General features: G+C 55.1%; 1 protein-coding gene across 1 annotated transcript in view; it reads left to right on the top strand.

Annotated features, from left to right (window-relative positions):
• The window catches only part of SND1 (staphylococcal nuclease and tudor domain containing 1), a 245016-nt gene that overhangs the window by 28699 nt on the left and 196516 nt on the right, over positions 1-19801 (top strand). Inside the window, exon 10 of the mRNA XM_067469434.1 lies at positions 10946-11059. Within this exon, the coding sequence (XP_067325535.1) occupies positions 10946-11059 (114 nt within the window). The remainder of the gene's footprint in view (positions 1-10945; positions 11060-19801) is intronic.

The raw sequence follows: 19801 nt of genomic DNA, 5'->3' as shown, positions 1-19801 counted from the left end.
GAGGGCCGCAGTGTGCCCAGGCCTGTTGTCACAAGGGCCACACCAGCCTTGTTTTGTGACTTTGTGTGTCAGTCTTGGCCAAAGGAGCATTCCCAGCAGCGGCCACCAGGTGGAGCCCAAGCCCTTCCTGATGGCGAATGCTGGGAAGAGCGCAGGTAGGGAGGGAGAGAGGGATGCACACCTTGTTTCGCATGCTGTGCAGGTGGCGGTCCACACGTGCTAGAGTGGCATCCGTGCCTGCCTGTTAATGCCTGGCAGGGAGGGGAATGGGCCCCAAGGCTGAGCCTGTGGGTCTTGTGGACTCACGCTGGTGCCAAGCCCGCGGCTGCGCACTTGCAGAGCGCAGTTGAGGAAGGCAGGCCAGGAACCCCGGCCGGCCATGCTTCCTGGGGGAAGGGAAGCAGGGGGCTGGTGTGGGGGGGCCTTGGGTCCAGACCAGAAGCAAAGCCTTGGCCGCCTGGCCCTCGAGTCAGTAAAGCCAAGCCAGCGGAAGAAGAGGGAGCACTGAGTGCTCCCTCTTCTTCCGCTGGCTTGGCTTTACTGACTCGAGGGCCAAGCGGCCAGGGCTTTGCTTCTGGTCTGGACTCAAGAGGCCACTCAGTGTTGGGAACGGAGCCCCTGGTAGCACAGTGGGTTAAACCTCTGTGCCGGCAGAACTGAACACCAACAGGTCGCAGGTTCGAATCTGGGAGAGGCGGATGAGCTCCCTCTGTCAGCTCCAGCTCCCCAAGCGGGGACATGAGAGAAGCCTCCTACAAGGATGATAAAAACATCAAATCATCCGGGCAATGTTCCCTGGGTAACGTCTTTGCACACGGCCAATTCTCTCACACCAGAAGCAACTTGCAGTTTCTCAAGTCTCTCCGGACATGACCAAAAAAAAAAGTGCCGGGAGCCTGGCAGCCTCCTTGGCTCCGCAGCCTCCTTCCATCCTGGGCTCGGCCATGTTGTGGCAGCTCCGCCGGCTGCCGGTCACTGCTGGTCATTACCTTTAAAGCCCCAAGTGGTTCAGTCCCAGACCAATCGCACCTCCGCCTACAAACGACTTTAGACATGACTGTCAGTGGAGGAGGCCCTGCTCTCGGTCCCACCCCCATTATCTCAAGCACGGCTGGTGGAAATGAGAGAGATAGAGAGAGAGAGAGAGGGCCTTCTCCGTGGTGGCCCCCACCTCTGGAACTCCCTCCCTAAACTGCCCCCCTCCCTCCCCTCCTCTCCTTCAAAAACAATTATGGAGAGGAGGATGAGGATGAGGATGAGGATGAGGAGAAGTGCGCATTCAGTCCATAGACCTGTTCCTGTGTCCAGACTCTGGCTCAGTCGGTTCTGGCTGACCTGGAACCATTGACCTCGCTGCCGTTACGGGTTGCATAACATTTTAATAATTATTTTAAAGGAATGTTTCTGTTGTTTATACAATTTATGTCTACTGTTGGCTGTGTTAGAGTGATTTTTTGGGGGGACATGGTTGTTGGTTTGATGTTTCTTGTTGGATCTGGCGTTGAAGATTTGCCATCGTTGGTTGCGAATCCGCCCTGAGTCCCCTCGGAGAGTGAGGAGGGGGCCGAATATAAACCAGGCTTTATTATTATAGTATAGTATAGTATGATGAGGATGGTGATCTGATTTTGCCAGGAGTGGGCCGGGCAGGTGGGGCATCTCCACAGGGGAGGCCGTGGGTGGGGTGGGTAGGTGAGTGGGGGTCTTCTGGGCTCTGCTGCGTAGAGGGAGAGGGGCAAGCCGGGCTCTTCTGGACGCCTGGAGGGCACAGTGTGGCCCCATTGGCATGGGAAGTGAGGAAGAGGGGCTCTGCCTTTGCCAGGCGTGGGCTGGGCAGGCGGGGCATCTCCACAGGGGAGGCCGTGGGTGGGTGGGGGTCTTCTGGGGCTCAGCTGCCTAGAGGGAGAGGGGCAAGCCGGGGTCTTCTGGGCGCCTGGAGGGCACAGCGCGGCCCCCTTGGCATGGGAAGGGAAGTGAGGAAGAGGGGCGCTGCCTTTGCCAGGTGTGGGCCGGGCAGGCAGGGCATCTCCACAGGGGAGGCCGTGGGTAGGTGAGTGGGGGTCTTCTGGGCTCTGCTGCGTAGAGGGAGAGGGGCAAACCGGGCTCTTCTGGACGCCTGGAGGGCACAGTGTGGCCCCATTGGCATGGGAAGTGAGGAAGAGGGGCTCTGCCTTTGCCAGGCATGGGCTGGGCAGGCGGGGCATCTCCACAGGGGAGGCCGTGGGTAGGTGAGTGGGGGTCTTCTGTGCTCTGCTGCGTAGAGGGAGAGGGGCAAGCTGGGCTCTTCTGGACGCCTGGAGGGCACAGTGTGGCCCCCTTGGCATGGGAAGTGAGGAAGAGGGGCGCTGCCTTTGCCAGGCATGGGCTGGGCAGGGGGGGCATCTCCACAGGGGAGGCCGTGGGTAGGTGAGTGGGGGTCTTCTGGGGCTCAGCTGCCTAGAGAGAGAGGGTCAAGCCAGGCTCTTCTGGGGGCCTGGAGGGCACAGCGCGGCCCCCTTGGCATGGGAAGGGAAGAGAGGAAGAGGGGCTCTGCCTTTGTTAGGTGTGGGCCTGGCAGGTGGGGCATCTCCACAGGGGAGGCCGTGGGTGGGGTGAGTGGGGGTCTTCTGGGGCTCGGCTGCCCTGCCTTTCAGGCAAGCTTGGGAGAGTGTCCTAGAAGGAGAGGGTCAAGCTGGTGCTCTTGTGGGGGCCTGGAGGGCACAGTGCGGCCCCCTTGGCATGGGAAGGGATGTGTGGGGCCAGCAGCATGGAGGGGGGAGGAGGAGGAGGAGAGGTGGGTCTGGAGCCCGCACCTGGCTCTTCCTTCTCTCCCTCCCTCCCTCCGTCTCTCTGCCTGTGCTGAGCCAGCAGACGTGCCCCCCCTCCCCCCCCCCTTCCTCCTGGGTGTCTCCTCTGGTTATCTCCCTCTGCTTCACCTTCCTCCGCTTCGGCTGAACTTTTGCCTGCGACTGTCTTCTCGGCTGCTGCCATTTCTGCTGAGGCGGCTCTTCTCTGCCATATGCTCCCCCCCCCCTTCTGATCAGGTGGCAGCTGCTGGCTGATTCCCTTCTGGTGGGCCGGGATGAGCGGGGAGGGGTCTCCGGCTTCTCTGTGGCTTCTCCAACCCGGTGCAGGTGGAAGGGTGCCCCATGCCTACCTGTTGCCCTGGGGTGCACCTGCCCCCTTTACCACCCCATCAGAAGGGGGGGCTGAGGACAGAGGGGAGGGGAGGGCCCTCGGAGGCCAGGGCCCAAGGCTCCCCCCCCCCACTCCGCTTGGCCGGCCTGTCCCATGAGTTCTGAGGGAGGGGGGTGTACCAGTGTGGCTCCTTAGGCAGCTTTTCCGCTTTGTGTTGGTGGACTTGCCCTTCGAAGACCCCAACTCCGCTGTGGGGCTGAAGAGGGGTCAGTGGGGGTGTTGCCATCAGTGTTTGGACAGTGTTTCCCTGGGTGGGAGGGGATGGGGCAGAGATGCCATTCATTCATCCTCAGCCCGGCAGGTGGGACCCCCCATGGCTGAGTCAAGAGGGGCTCCGTCCTTGCGCGTGCATGCCTGCCTGCTTGCCTGCCTCATGTGCCCCCCCTGCCCTCCCCACTCACTCCCCCCTCCCCGTGGGTCAGGTGCCTGCCCCCCCCCCCCCCCCCGGCTGCCTGCGTTCCTCCCACCGCAGCCACTGCCTCTCTCCCTCTGCCAGGCAGCCGGTGTGCCGGGGACGTGTCCTGCGCTTTGAGTGGAGTGCTTTGAAGTAGTAATTTACTGTAGTAATTTACTGTAAAACAAAGTCATTCTAAAAGCTTTTTGAAAGCATTTCTTAGGCATTTAAGAAGAGGGCGATGATAACAAGGGCGCGGAAGAAGAAGGAGCCTTGAGAGGCAGCGTGGAAACTGGCAGCATCACGGATTGCCATCTCGGGAGAGGCACGGCTGGCCCCTCTCCGTTGGAATCACGTTCCTCTGATTGTTGCCCCGCAACACCAGCCGCTTCTGGCTTCCTTGCCGGTCACTCTGCAGAGTTTGGGGCCTGGTCACCCTGCAGGGTCATGCCTGCACCCCCCCCCCCATGCTACCCAATGGAGAAGCCCCGGAGACCGTCCCTGAGGGTCATCTGACCTTTTGTGAAATGGGGACAAGGGGGTCTCCACTTCCTTGGCAGGTCTGAGAAACTCCCTGGGGACTGGGCTACTTGACCCTGCTCCAGATGCATTCAGAGAAGCCTAGAATCCTAGAGTTGGAGGAGACCTTGTGGGCCAGGAACATTGCATTCAAAACACCATTCTCTCCTGACGTTTCACCCACATCGATGGCAGGCCTCCTCAAAGGTTGAGATGTCCCCGATGACTGTTTGGCAAGGAGTCCAGAATGGAGGCCATAGGGAGCACAAAGAGAGCACAACGCTGGGGCATTTTATCCTCTGTGGTGGCCTTTCAGAATGGCCAGAAAATGTGGGCCTCAGATGTTGGATGTTGGAAGGAACGGTCAAGGCCAGGAAGGTTTGGGAATGATGGATGGCCAATTGGAAAGAGAATGTGGAAGATGGCTGCAGTGTATGATAGCTGTAGCACAGAGATGGAAGGAACCTGTAATCCTGTGGGCCAGGAAAGTTGCATTCAAAGCACCATTCTCTCCTGACGTTTTACCCACATTGATGGCAAGGAGTCCAGAATGGAGGCCAGAGAGAGCACAACTCTGGGGAATTTTATCCCCTGCGGTGGCCTTTAAACAGAGGCGGGATGGCCATCTGTCAGGGGTGCTTTGAATGCAATATTCCTGCTTCTTGGCAGAATGGGGTTGGACTGGATGATGGCCCAGGAGGTCTCTTCCCACTCTAGGATTCTAGGATTCAGAAAGGCCCAGGAAATGTTGGAAGGAACTGTCAAGGTCAGGAATGTTTGGGAATGAGGGATGGACAGTTGGAAAGAGAACGTGGAAGATGGCTGCGGTGGATGATAGCTGCAGCAAGAATTGTCCATGCACAGAGATGGAAGGAACCCGTTATCCCTGCACAAGAAGAGCGACGGATGAAGATCTGTGAACTTGCAGAGATGGGGAAACTGGCCGAGAAGTGGGTTCAGGAGAGAGTTCTTTAGAGAACGTCAATAAAGATTGGCCTTTGGGTGTCACCTTTGCGCAGCAGTGCTGGGGGCAAAGGTCAACCATAGGGTTCATCGACCAGTTACCAAAAGTGGAAGTGTGGCCATATAGTACGTACTATCTAAAGGCTGTCGAGCAGGCATGGGCAAACTTTGGCCCGCCAGGCGTTTTGGGCTTCCACCTTTCCTCACAGCCTCCGGCCCCTTCCTTTTGCTTTTCCTTGGCCGGAGTCTGTGAGGAATGGGGCAAGCCCAAAACACCTGGCGGGCCAAAGTTTGCCCATGTGCGGTGCAGAGTTATAAGGCAGAAATATCAACAGACAGCGTGAGCTTTGTAGAATTGTCTTTGTGGGTTAGTATAGTTTAGGTGACTATGTTAATGTCAGTAGGTGGGTTGTGGGTGTGTTTGTCTTTGTTTTGGTTGAGTAATGGATTGTACGTAGTAGCTAGCTAACAAAAAAGGCATCTCCTTGGAGCTTGCTCCAGTTCGGAGCTGGGTCTGCCAATCAGCCCATGGGAGGGAGGCTGGCGGCATCCTGTAACTGGACGGGCAGCGATCCCAGTCCCAGGACACTGGTTTGGCCAGGACGGCCTTTCCAAGAAGGGGCTCCCCTCTCACATATCTCTCTCTGTTTTGGGTTGGATGCGCATGGACAGGGATGGGCGGGAGGCCTTGGGCTGAGCTGCTTGTCGCGCCTCCGCTGTGTCCACACGCGCGTCCTTGGGCCTTAACGGCTGGCCAGATGGTGAGTGTGTGTGAAGCGCCACTTAAGTCCCTGACGAGTGCGGCGCCTGAACCTGCCTGGAAGTGCTCAGCAGATCTGTCGCAGCTGTTCCCGGGGGCCTGGCACTCCACTCCAGCTCCGAAGGTGCTCTCGGCGGCCCTGGGGCCATGCAGAGGCGTTCTGGCAGATGGCGGCCGCACCGGAGTCATGCCCGCCTGCCTGAATGCCTGCCCTGTGCTCCAGCCGGCGTGCCGGTGCGCTCTGCCCGCTCCTTCTTTCCTCGCTTGCTCGCTGACTCCCAGGTGGCTGTGTTGCCCGGAGCTCCCTCAAATGCCAAGGAGGGAAGCCCCCCCCCCCCCCCATGAGAGCGGCGGCAGCAGTGGCGGCCTGTTGCCTCTTGTCATTCCCCGTGAGATCAAGGCCTTGACAGGATCGTTGGCTCCATGAGCATCTGGTGCAGGTTTGCACAACGGTCTGACAGCACGCCACCCTAATAGGCCCTCGCCTCCGCAGGGCAGGAAGAAGCGTTTCCTCCGTGCGCCTGGCCCCCCTAAATCCCTCTCCTCCCCCCCTCCTCTTGCCCTCTTCTGCAGAGGCGGAGGGACAGGTCGCGCAGGGACCGCCACAGGTCTCTCCCTCTTGCCTTTGCAAGAGAGCCAGTCCCACCTGTGGAGGAGTGGGGAGCAGGCAGGGGGTCCCGTGGGGTGCAGCTCATGCACTGCTCCACTGCTGCTTTCCTGTTCTTGCCTGCTGCGGCCCGGAGAAGGCATTGCTGGGAGTCCTGCCTTCCTGTATCAGGACAGGTGTCACTTGTGGGCGGTGTCCTATTTGAGCCAATTTGGTGTGTGTGTGAAGGGGGGGGGAGGCTGGGGAGGAGGAGGCAGAGACGACAGGAGGGGAGCTGGTGCCCTTTAGGAGGTTCTCCATATGCAGGAAGCAACGTGATGTGAGATCCATATTGGCTTTCCATCCTGGCCTTGCAGCATGGTTGGAGCATGGGCGCAAGTGGCGCGGGGGGGTGGGCAGCTGCTGCTGCTGGCCCTCAAGAAGCAGACCCCTCCTTGGCTCAGGGCTGCGGCAGAGTGAAGCCCCCGCCTGTCACCAGAGAGCTGGCATCCTTTCCTCTGCCCTTGTCCTTGCCTCCCAAGGAGACTCTTGGCAGCCTCTGGTCTTTTAGGAAAACGGGCTGGGTTGGGCAGGGCGCCTCTCCTGTTGGGGGGGGGGGTGATGGTGGTGGTGGTCGTGCTCTAATTGCCCCAGGCTTACTTGACTCTCCCATCAGTCACGGCCCTTCTGGCCTGCGCTTGTGTCCCCCCCTTCCTGAGGAGCCCAAGGGGGGAGGGGGTGTCCCGGTTGTGGTTTGTGAAGAATCTGATTTGGTCGTGTCAGGAGCGACCTGAGAAACTGCAAGTCACTTCTGGTGTGAGAGAATTGGCCGTCTGCAAGGACATTGCCTAGGGGACGCCTGGATGATTTGATGTTTTTTTAATCATCCTTTGTGGTTGGCTTCTCTCATGTCCCCGCATGAGGAGCTGGAGCTGATAGAGGGAGCTCACCCGCCTCACCCCGGATTCGAACCTGCGACCTGTCGGTCTTCAGTGTCAGCACAGGGGTTCAGCCCACTGCGCCACCGGGGGCTCCTGAAGAATCTGATGCTTCAGAGGATGAGGAAGGGGTTTAGGGTGATGAAAGTGGCATGGAGAGATAGGTTAGTGAATCCTGGGAGTTCTCAAGATGGTAGAGAGGCTTAAAAGCCTCAATTCCCATTAGAATCTGCCAGAATTTGCTCCTGAGAGGAATGTGGGGGAGTGTGGGTCTTTCCTTATATCAGAGCGGCATGTGCGAGAGAGCGTGAAAGAGAGGCAGACTCTTGCCGGTGGCGTTGAGATAAGCAGCGAAGAACCAGGTGCACAAGGAGTGATGTCATGGGAGGGAATTGAGTCTTTGAAGTCGGCTACAAGCAAACAGCTCTTTGTGAAAACGACGTGGCATTTCAAGTGGGAACAACCCTTAAGTGCTATGGCCTTGCTTCAAGTGTTTATTTATTTACTTACTGTATTTTTATACCGCCTTTCTCAGCCAATCAAGTTTCTGGATGTTGATTCTGCTTCATTTCTTCGTGGTTTTTGGTCTGCTTTGCTCTCTGTTTCGTTCCCAAGTTCTGGATCTAACTTTGCTCAAGCGTACGGAGTTTGCCTTGTTTCACTGGATTGACTCAAAGTGAAGTTCGAAGCGTTTGAGTTCTTGTGGTTGGATTCCTGAAACGGGTTCCCTCCTATACGCAACAACTTTGGGGTCTCTCTTGGATTTTGGATTGTTCTTTTTGATTGTGCTGTGTCTTCCCTTTTATACTCCTTTTAATCAACTTTGCTTAGAGGATTCCCTTGTCCCTGCGTGGCGTTTGGGTGGAAAGGCGTCCCACTCACCCACGGCTGGGGCACAACAGGCTCTTGGGAGCTCGGCCTGTGCTGTGAGCCGGGGCAGAGAGAGAGGGGCCCAGGGCTGCCCTGCCCGCCCTCCATTCACACTCTCTCACACGGACCCTCTGCATGGGCAGCCGTGGCGGAGGTGGCTGCTTGGTCCCAGAGAAGCACCTCAGTGGGGAGGGGGACTTACTTCCCCTTCCCCACAATTCAAACCCAGGAAAGAGGTGCCGCTCCGCAGGGCAAAGCATAAGCCTGAGTTGGACCCCAATCAGGAGGGTCTGGCCGCAGGACCGGGAAAGGTGCCCCACCTGCAGCTGTTGCCACCTATGCCACTCCCGTTGCAAGCAGAGTCAACTGAGCAGGCCTAGAATCCTAGAATCAAAAAGTTGGAAGAGACCTCCTGGGCCATCATCCAGTCCAACCCCATTCTGCCAAGAAGCAGGAATATTGCATTCAAATCACCCCTGACAGATGGCCATCCAACCTCCCTTCTGCTAACCCTTTGAGAAGCAAAACAACCACCACCTCCTCTTCCCCCTCCTCCTCATAGGATCCTAGAATCAAAGAGTTGGAAGAGACCTCTTGGGCCATCATCCAGTCCAACCCCATTCTGCCAAGAAGCAGGAATATTGCATTCAAATCACCCCTGACAGATGGCCACCCAGCCTCTGCTTAAAAGCTTCCAAAGAAGGAGCCTCCACCACACTCCCTCCGGGGCAGAGACTTCCACTGCTGAACGGCTCTCACAGTCAGGAAGTCCTTCCTCATGTTCAGGTGGAATCTCCTCTCTTGTAGTTTGAAGCCATTGTTTCTTTGCGTCCTCGTCTCTCTCTAGGGAAGCAGAAAACAAGCTTGCTCCCTCCTCCCCCCTGTGGCTTCCTTTCACATATTGATACATGGCTATCATATCTCCTCTCAGCCTTCTCTTCTTCAGGCTAAACATGCCCAGCTCCTTAAGCCGCTCCACATAGGGCTTGTTCTCCAGACCCTTGATCATTTTAGTCGCCCTCCTCTGGACACATTCCAGCTTGTCAATATCTCTCTTGAATTGTGGTGCCCAGAATTGGACACAATATTCCAGATGTGGTCTAACCAAAGCAGAATAGAGGGGTAGCATTACTTCCTTAGATCTAGACACTAGGCTCTTCTTGATGCAGGCCAAAATCCCATTGGCTTTTTTTGCCGCCACGTCACATTCCTGGCTCATGTTTAACTTGTTGTCCACGAGGACTCCAAGATCTTTTTCACACGTACTGCTCTCGAGCCAGGCATTGTCCCCCATTATGTAAGCCTGAGTTGGACCCCAATCAGGAGGGTCTGGCCGCAGGACCGGGAAAGGCGCCCCACCTGCAGCTGTTGCCACCTTTGCCACTCCCGTTGCTGCCTGCCAAGCAGAGTCGACTCAGAAGGCATAGAACGTGTTACTGATTGTATATGTTGTGATGTACAGTATTTTATTCTATGTACTGTATGGCACCTTTGTGTCCTATTGTGTGAGCTGTCTGGAGTCCCTATGGGAGATGGTGGCGGGGTATAAATAAAGTTGTTGTTATTATTTGAAACACAACAAGTACACAACAAACTAGGTCACTCTGCTGGCTGTTGTATTGGAACCCATGCCAGACCCTTCCCAAGAGTCTAGGGCTGTATGATGTATCGACAAATAAGGCATGCAGATCCCGGTAAGGTGGCCTATTGCAACTGACAGGTGGCAATTTTGTCAGCACCGATTGTGTTTAAGTGCAGGCCAAGGTCTTGAGGCACTGCAATAATAATAATAATAATAATAATAATAATAATAATAATAATACTTTATTTGGACCCTGCTACCATCTCCCCATGGGACTCGGTGCGGCTTACATGAGGCCGAGCCCAAAATACAACAATACAAGCAATAACAACAATACAAGCAATTTAAAAACAACAAAACAATGAAACAATAACACAAGCATTATCAAATAGGACAACACACTTTAAAACCTATGGGTAGGCCAAATGTAATTAAAATTAAAATAATGCTGGACATGGGCGAAGGAAGTGGTGGGGCGGTTTATGGAAACATACAAGCAGACCTAAAACAATACGAAGTGCTTTGGAGGACAAAGTGCTATGGGATCCTTATTCTGGGAAGGCACACTGGAGCAACCACGTCTTCAAGCTCCTCTTAAAGACTGCCAAGGTTGGGGCCTGCCTGATGTCCTTAGGGAGTGAGTTCCAGAGTCGAGGGGCCACCACAGAGAAGGCCCTCTCTCTCGTCCCCACCAATCGCCCAGTGTGCCCATCACCACTGAGACCACCTTGACTGGTCTTTGCAGTTCAATCTTTAAATCCTTGTATCATGTCAGCTTTTCCAGCTGTTTCTCTGCAATCCTGCTCTCACCTGGGATTGCAACATCGACAATCCATACTTGGTTTTTTAACATGGTCGTGTGTGGTCAGGAGTGTTGTGCTCCAGAACTCTGTCTGAATTCGGAAGTCCCAGATTAGCTGGACGTGTTCATTCTCTGTAACTTTTTCTGGCTTTTGATCCCACCAGTTCTACTTCTTATTTGAGTCCAGAGGCAGGAACGGGTTCCAGAAGCCCTCTGAGGAGGGAGCAGGCTTCCAGGGTACCTCAGGGAGGGGCGCTTCTTCCCCGTGTGTGCGCAAGGGCTGGTGGCAGGCCTCCTCCTCCTTCTTCTTCTTCTTCCTCACCTTGGTCTCCTTTCCCTCCTCCTCCTCCGCAGGTGGTGCAGGTGCTCAACGCGGACGCCATCATCGTGAAGCTCAACTCGGGCGACTACAAGACCGTCCACCTCTCGAGCATCCGCCCCCCGCGGCTGGAAGGCGAAGGCACCCAGGTGAGAAGGCGCCGCTTGTGGGGGGGGGGGACAGTGGGGGGAAGGGGGGCAGGGCAGGGGCATTTGGCTCTTTGAAGGATTCACCCTCAACACACACACATGCACATGCATAGTTTGCCAGATTTTATGAATGTGGAGGTTTGTGCAAAGTGGTTGGAGGTGGGTGGAGTGCCGAGACCTGGGTGGAGCCGTCCTTGTTGTAGGTGCCCCCCTCCCCCCATGCACGATCTTTGTTTTGGTAAAGATGGCCCCTCCCCAGCTCCTCCCCCTCCTCCTCCTGCTCCGCCGCCACTCTTCCTTTCCTCCCTCGTTGTGGTTTATGCATTTCGTTCTTCCTGGGAAGAAGAGGCAGGACTTCCTCACCTTTGCACCTGGTGAAATCATCAGTTTTGTGAGATTTGGCCCAGTTGTCTCACCTGCCAAGGTTGAATTCTAATCCTGCCCCCTGGGGTGGGGGCTGCTCCCCCCAACTTAGTGGCATCTTCACACTTGATGAGCCCGGCCTCTGTTCCGTCACCCGTCCTCGATAGAGATGTTGAGCAGCAAGGTACATCTCTCCAAAGAGGAGCAAATTGGGGAAGCGTGCCTTGTGTCCCTCCACCTGCGCCATGTATAAAGATGACCCACAATGGAGTTCCAGTTCACAGGCTCAGGACCATTTCAGCAGGCCTGGGCCAACTTGGGCCTTCCCTCCAGGTGTTTCCGGACTTCAACTCCCACCATTCCTCACAGCCTCAGGCCCTTTCTTTTTCCCCCTCAGCCACTTAAGTGGGGCGGAAGGTTGCAAGGGGGTGCCAGGGGTCACCAAAGAACATCAGCAGTACATATTCCATCGCTGCTGGAGTTCAGAATGCTCTTTGATTGTAGGTGAACTATAAATACCAGCAACTACAACTCCCAAATGACAAAATCAGTCTTCCCTCATCCCCTCCCCCCCCATTATTCAAATTGGGGTGTGTGGGGTCTTTGTGGCAAATTTGGTCCAGTGAATGAAAATAATAATAATAATAATAATAATAATAATAACAACAACAACTAGCTGTCCCCTGCCAGGCGTTGCTGTGGCCCCATCTGTTGATCTGGAAAATAAAGGAATGAGAAAGTGTTGGGTTTCTAATATGTGTAATGTCTTTCTGCTTGTGGGTAAACAGTATTTCTTGTTGTTTCTTTGTCAGTGTTGATGCGGAGAGTGTCTGGTTTGCCTACTCTGGAACATACAACATATCATAGTCCTTCTTTAGGGGTCCCTTCTTTAGGGGTCCCTTTCAGATATTTGATATTGCATCTGTCATAAACATATATGTGTGTGTGTGACTGGCTGGATGGCCCTTTGTCAGGAGGGCTTTGATTATGTTTTCTTGCTCAAGTGAAGGGAGTTGGACTTGATGACCTTAAGGCTGCATTTCTCAACCTGGGAAGTCAAGACCCCGGGGGGGGGGGAGTCACGAGGGGGGTGTCAGAAGGGTCACCAAAGACCACCAGAAAACACAGTATTTTCTGTTGGTCATGAGGGTTCTGTGTGGGAAATTTGGCCCAATTCCATCTTTGGTAGGGTTCAGAATGCTCCTTGATTGTAGGTGAACTATAAATCCCAGTAACTACAATTCCCAAATGTCAAGGTCTATTTCCCCCAAACTCGCTCTGTGTTTATATTTGGGCGTATTGAGTGCTTGTGCCAAGTTTGCTCCAGATCCATCATTGTTTGAGTACACAGTGCTCTCTAGATTTAGGTGAACTACAACTCCCAAACTCAAGGTCAATGCCACCAAACCCTTCTAGTGTTTTCTGTTGGTCATGGGAGTCCTGTGTCCCAAGATTGGTTCAATTCCATCGTTGGTGGGGTTCAGAATGCTCTTTGATTGTAGGTGAACTATAAATCCCAACAGCTACAACTCCCAAATGACAAAATCATAATGTTTTGAGTGACGGTCACTCCTTGTGTTGTGAGACGTTTTGTTGGCAAATTTGGTGTCATTTCATTCATTGGTTCTTTTGTTTTTAAGGAACTCATTATGCACAGAGCATTTTTATATATATAGATAGACAGATGTACTGTTGAAAGCTTTCATGGCTGGAATCACTAGGTTGCTGTAAGTTTTTTCGGGCTATATGGCCATGGTCTAGAGGCATTCTCTCCTGACGTTTCGCCTGCATCTATGGCAAGCATCCTCAGGGGTAGTGAGGTCACCTCACTCCCTCTGAGGATGCTTGCCATAGATGCAGGTGAAATGTCGGATAGGCAGGATGTATTTTGGAGAGTGACCATTTCACCCCATTTCTGGCGTTGCCCCTACGATGCACTTACTCCCTAAACTGAAAGCGTAACCCCACAGTTCATCCTTTTGGGCTCCTCTCAAATGCACTTTTTCTACGCCTAAAATTCCTCAGTCGCAAAATGACAGTTTTGCAGCAACGAAAATAATGTGATGGTTGGGGGTCACCACCACATGAGGGACCGTATTATGGGGTCGCGGCATTCGGAAGGTTGAGAACCACTGCCCTCGAGGAAGGTGGCCCGCGAGGCAGAGCTACAGAGAAGCACGTTCCAGGCTTGAGGCCAAGCAGTCAGTTCCAAGCTCAATCCTCTCAATCTCTGAGGATGAAGCCAAGGAACGGGGCGAGAGGCTCCTGCCTCTGGGGCACCACAGAGAGCGGCCTTGGCAGGTCCTTTTGGGGGTGGGGGTGGGGTGTGTGATTCCCTCTTGGAAGGAAGGAAGGGAGGGGGGGACGTGGCAGCCTGTTCTGCTGCCTGAGGTTGGCTGTCTCTTGGGGCAAAGGCCTGTGACGCAACGTCTCCTCAAGCAGCCCGGCCGTTGCCCGCCCTTCCGATCCACGTTGGAGCTAAGAATACACCCAGAGATTGCCTTCAATTGATCGCTGGTGACGGCAAGGCTCCGGGACAAAGGCAGAGGACTCGGGGGGACAGATGGGTATTCCACCCCCCCTCCTGCCGAAGGATGGAGACCGCAAAGAGGGAGGCACATACACGGAGCAAACCACCGCCCCTGCGGACACTGACCACAAGGAACGCTAGCTGTTTCTGGGCCACGGCCTGCGGTTCCATGGAAAGTGACGCTGTGCCGTGCCTTGTGCTTGCTAGGACTCTCAGAAACATCATCGGTGGTTCTAATGTTCCATCTGAACATGAGGAAGAACTTCCTGACTGTGAGAGCCGTTCAGCAGTGGAACTCTCTGCCCCGGAGGGAGTGTGGTGGAGGCTCCTTCTTTGGAAGCTTTTAAGCAGAGGCTGGATGGCCATCTGTCAGGGGTGCTTTGAATGCAATATTCCTGCTTCTTGGCAGAATGGGGTTGGACTGGATGATGGCCCAGGAGGGCTCTTCCAACTCTAGGATTCTATGATTCTATTCTATGATTCTCAGCCTTCCTAATGCAGCTCCCCACATTGTGGTGACCCACAACATGAGGAACTCGAACATTATTTTCGTTGCTACTTCATAACTCTGCTACTTCATTGCTCTTGTTACGAATCGTAGTGTCAATATCTGATATCTCATAGAATCATAGAACCCTAGAATCCTAGAGTTGTAAGAGACCTGGTGGGTCATCATCCAGTCCAACCCCATTCTGCCAAGAAGCAGGAACATTGCATTCAAAGCACCCCTGACAGATGGCCATCCAGCCTCTGTTCAAAAGCCTCCAAAGAAGGAGCCTCCACCACACTCCAGGGCAGAGAGTTCCACTGCTGAACGGCTCTCACAGTCAGGAAGTTCTTCATCATGTTCATAGAATCATAGAATACTAGAGTTGGAAGAGTCCTCCTGGGTCATCATCCAGTCCAACCCCTTCTGCCAAGAAGCAGGAAGATTGCATTCAAAGCACCCCTGACAGATGGCCATCCAGCCTCTGCTTAAAAGCTTCCAAAGAAGGAGCCTCCACCACACTCCCTCTGGGGCAGAGAGTTCCACTGCTGAACGGCTCTCACAGTCAGGAAGTTCATCCTAGAGTTGGAAGAGACCTCCTGGGCCATCCAGTCCAACCCCTTCTGTCAAGAAGCAGGAATATTGCATTCAAAGCACCCCTGACAGATGGCCATCCAGCCTCTGTTTCAAAGCTTCCAAAGAAGGAGCCTTCACCACACTCCAGGGCAGAGAGTTCCACTGCTGAACGGCTCTCACAGTCAGGAAGTTCTTCCTCGTGTTCAGATGGAATCTCCTCTCTTGTAGTTTGAAGCCATTGTTCCATTGCGTCCTAATCTCCAGGGAAGCAGAGAACAAGCTTGCTCCCTCCTCCTCCCTGTGGCTTCCTCTCACATATTTATACATGGTCCTCTAGTACTCATCATGTCTTCTCTCAACCTTCTCTTCTTCAGGCTAAACATGCCCAGCTCCTTAAGCCGCTCCTCATAGGGCTTGTTCTCCAGACCCTTGATCACTTTAGTCACCCTCCTCTGGACACTTTCCAGCTTATCAATATCTCTCTTGAATGGTGGTGCCCAGAATTGGACACAATATTCCAGGTAAAGTGGTCTAACCAAAGCGGAATAGAGCATGGGGAGCATGACTTCCCTGGACCTAGATACTGTGCTCCTATTGATGCAGGGCAAATCCTTTGCCCTCCTTGATTGATTGGCAGCTGCGTGAGGCTGTTGCGGTGCCCTTCCCTCCGGTGGGACAGCCCACTTGCCGGTCCCCTGCAAAGGCATTGAATGTGGCAGGAACCTTGCAGGGCGGGGCAGTAGCGCCACGGCCTCCCAGGTGCGTCACCTGAAATGCTTCGTGAGACCTTTCCCTGAAAGCGCCCCAAAGTGCCCCCCCCCCCGAGTCCTGCCTGTCTTCCTTGGCCCGGAGCGTGTCCTCAGGGAGAGATCCGGCTAAAGGTGCACAGAAATACCCCCCTGAGGGTGGGGGGTTCCTATCCCAGTGCCACGGAGAAGCAGGACACCTCTGGTTGGTGCCCAGTTGGCACATTGCTGGGCGCTTGACCCTCTCTCCCCGGAGACATGGGCACTCTTGCCCTTGAGCCTTTTCCTCCTTTCCGGCGCTGCTTCGATCAGAACTTGCGTCTCCACAAGGTCGCGCAGGCTTTTGTGTTCCAAGTGCCGTCAGCTGCCTTGCGTGCCTGGGAGGAGGGGGGCGGGATGCGGCAGGGGGAGTCGGGCCCGGATTCCTGCCAGAGACCCTTGAGAGGCACACGTGCGCGGGCTGCCAAGAAAGCGCAGCACATCCACCTTGAGAAAGGATTCCTCCGCATTAATCTCCGAGTATGTGTGTCTGGGGGGGGGGGGGGGGGGGTGGCCCATGCCCATGCCCATGCCCATGCCCATGCCCATGCCCATGCCCATGCCCAATCCCAAAGGCTTCTTGGAATGGCTTCTGGGTTTCCTTCCTTGGCCAAAATCGCCCAGTTGAGGAGAGGCGTGGACGTGGTGTGCCAAAAAGAGCCTGGGGCGGGGGGCACAGGGGGCCACTTGCGCTTCCCTTTGAATGCAAGGTTGTTTCAAGAGTAGACCTGAGTGGCATTCATGGGGAGCTTGTGGCCTGACCTTGACCGGCCCCCAATTTAGAAACTGACCCATGTGAAACTTAGGTAGGGTCACCTGATCCTCCCCCCCCCCTTTGTCTCTAAAGAAAATACGTTATAATATGTGTAATCCTACTGGGATTAGATTGGAAAGGTTTTTGAAAGTCCGAGCTTCTCTTGGCAGTCTCAGCTCACCTGACCAGCAGCGCGGTGTTTGTGGCCGAAGCCTTTGCTGGCCCCTCTTTGGCAGGGCAGCCTGCGTGCCTTGTGCAGCAGGACCGGCGGGTGGAAAGCAGCCCCTGCCTTGCCTTGCCTTGCCGAGGCCCCCAGCTGCCCTCCCACCCAGCACTCAGAAAACTGGGGGGGGGGGGAGGCTTTGCAGAGTAAGCAGCACCGGAGGTGTGTGTGTGTGTGTGTGTGTGTGCGCTGGGCAGCCAATGCAGGCGGAGGCAGCAGTGCGTGGAGGGCCGCTCTGTGTGTGGAGTGGGGAGGGGGTCCTGGCTGGTCTTTTGTGCAATATGTGCCTGGGGAGGGAGTGCTCTCCAACCGCCACTTGTTATGTGTGGGCTTTGGAGCCAAGGGTTGTGGGAACAGTGCTGGCAGCGAATTTATTTATTTTACTAGCTTGGGGACCTGGCCCTACCCGGGTTATTTGAGAAAGGAATTGTGTATCAAGGGTGGTCTTTATCAGTTATTTATATGGCTCACAGTGGTCTCAGGAAGTTAGTGAAGGTACTGCGAGTCCCATCATCCATGGTCCATCCTCCTCCAAACTGCTCCAGGATGGAGAGTGGGTCGTGGGGGCTCTGTGTGCCAAGTCTGGTCTTGATCGGTCATTGGATGAGGGTTGCAGCGGTCTAGGGAAGTGAGTGAAGGTACTTCAAGTCCCATCATCAGTGGTTCATCCGCCTCCAAGCCGCACCAGGATGTAGAGTGGGTCATGTGGGCTCTGTATGCCAAGTTTGGTCTTGATCGGTCATTGTTGGGGGCCGCAGTAGTCTGTGGGAACCGAAGGGTGAGAAAATACTACAAATCATCCATTGTCTGTCCTCCCCCAAACCTCCCCAGGACATAAAGGGGGTCATGGGAGTTATGTGTGCCAAGTTTGGTCTTGATCGGTCATTGATGAGGGTCGCAGCAGTCTCGGGAAGTGAGTAGAAGTACTTCAAGACCCGTCATCCATGGTCCACCCTCCTCCAAACTGCAGTAGAATGTAGAGTGGGTCATGGGGGCTCTGTGTGCTAAGTTTGGTCTTGATCAGTCATTGGATGAGGGTCGCAGGAGTCTCGGGAAATGAGTAGAAGTACTTCAAGACCCGTCATCCATGGTCCACCCTCCTCCAAACCGCAGTAGAATGTAGAGTGGGTCATGGGGGCTCTGTGTGCCAAGTTTGGCCTTGATCAGTCATTGGATGAGGGTCGCAGGAGTCTCGGGAAGTGAGTAGAAGTACTTCAAGTCCCATCATCTATGGTCCGCCCTCTTCCAAACCGCAGTAGAATGTAGAGTGGGTCATGGGGGCTCTGTGTGCTAAGTTTGGCCTTGATCAGTCATTGGATGAGGGTCGCAGGAGTCTCGGGAAGTGAGTAGAGGTACTTCAAGTCCCATCATCTATGGTCCGCCCTCCTCCAAACTGCAGTAGAATGTAGAGTGGGTCATGAGGGCTCTGTGTGCCAAGTTTGGTCTTTATTGGTCTTTGTTGGGGGCCACAGTGGTCTATGGGAACCGATGGGTTTGAAAGTACTACAAATCCCATCAACCTTTGTCCATCCTCCCCCAAACCTCACTAGGACGTTGAGGGGGTCATGGGGGTTATGTGTGCTAAGTTTGACCCAGGTCTGTCACCCGTGCTGGTCACAGTGGCCTGTGAAAGTGGCAGCCAATCAGAAAGCTGCCACATACACCGTCCTTCCTCCCTCCACATACAAACACTGACTTTTATTATATACATGGATTTACCGTATTTCTATACCGTTCTTCTTAGGCCTTTTTCCCAGGGAGGGGGCCTCGTTCCTGCGGTCCTGGTTCTGCCAGGCGCTGGGCCACCCGTCAGCAGAGACAGGAGAGAAGGTGGACAGGTGGCCCTCCGGCCCTGTCCAGTCCTGGCCCCTCGGCCCCTCAGCCCCTCGGCCCCTCTCTTGCCCGAGGGATGAGGAGTGGACTTTCCCTGAAGGAGGAGAGCTTTGAAGTGACGCTGTGCATATATGGGGAGAGCTTATGCAGCTTATGCTGAAGAGACTCAAGGTTTAAGAGATCTGGATCAAGAGCAGCGGCGGAGGAGGGAGGGGGGAGCCGCCAGCACTGGAGGGGATTAAGACCAAGGCTGGGGGGGGGGAGACCCCCCTCCCAGGTGGTGGACTAGATCAGGTGCGCTGACGCCACTGCTGCCGCTGAGGATTAGAGGGCACCAAGGGGGGGGCGGGGAGAGAGCCGGCCGCAGGAGAGGGGGCTCTGCTGGGGAGGCCCAGGGCTTGGGGGCAGGAGGGGGGGGGCTGGGGCAAGTGCCGTGTGAGTGAAGGAGAGTGGCGGGAGGGGAGCTGTGGGGAGATGCCCCCGTCTGCCCTCCCTCTCCCCACCAAAGCGAGAGGGTGCAGCCCTTGGGCGCAGAAGTGGCCGAGCACAGGAATGAGAAAGGAAGGTGGGGATGACCAGGAGCCAGCTGTGGGGAGGGAGGGGGGCAGAGCTGACCCAGAGGTGGTCCCTCAGGAGATACAGGGGATGCGCTTTGGAAGGCTGGATGGCCATCTGTCAGGGGTGCTTTGAATGCAATATTCCTGCTTCTTGGCAGAATGGGGTTGGACTGGATGGTGGCCCAGGAGGTCTCTTCCCACTCTAAGATGAACTTCCTGACTGTGAGAGCCGTTCAGCAGTGGAACTCTCTGCCCCGGAATGTGGTGGAGGCTCCTTCTTTGGAAGCTTTTAAGCAGAGGCTGGATGGCCATCTGTCAGGGGTGCTTTGAATGCAATATTCCTGCTTCTTGGCAGAATGGGGTTGGACTGGATGGTGGCCCAGGAGGTCTCTTCCAACTCTAAGATGAACTTCCTGACTGAGAGCCGTTCAGCAGTGGAACTCTCTGCCCCGGAGGGAGTGTGGTGGAGGCTCCTTCTTTGGAGGCTTTGAAGCAGAGGCTGGATGGCCATCTGTCTGGGGTGATTTGAATGCAATAGTCCTGCTTCTTGGCAGAATGGGGTTGGACTGGATCATGGACCACCAGGTCTCTTCCAACTCTAAGATGAACTTCCTGACTGTGAGAGCCGTTCAGC

The sequence above is a fragment of the Anolis sagrei genome, chromosome 5 (genome assembly GCF_037176765.1).
Source record: "Anolis sagrei isolate rAnoSag1 chromosome 5, rAnoSag1.mat, whole genome shotgun sequence".
Lineage (NCBI taxonomy): Eukaryota > Metazoa > Chordata > Lepidosauria > Squamata > Dactyloidae > Anolis > Anolis sagrei.
This window is presented reverse-complemented; position numbering and strand designations above follow the sequence as displayed.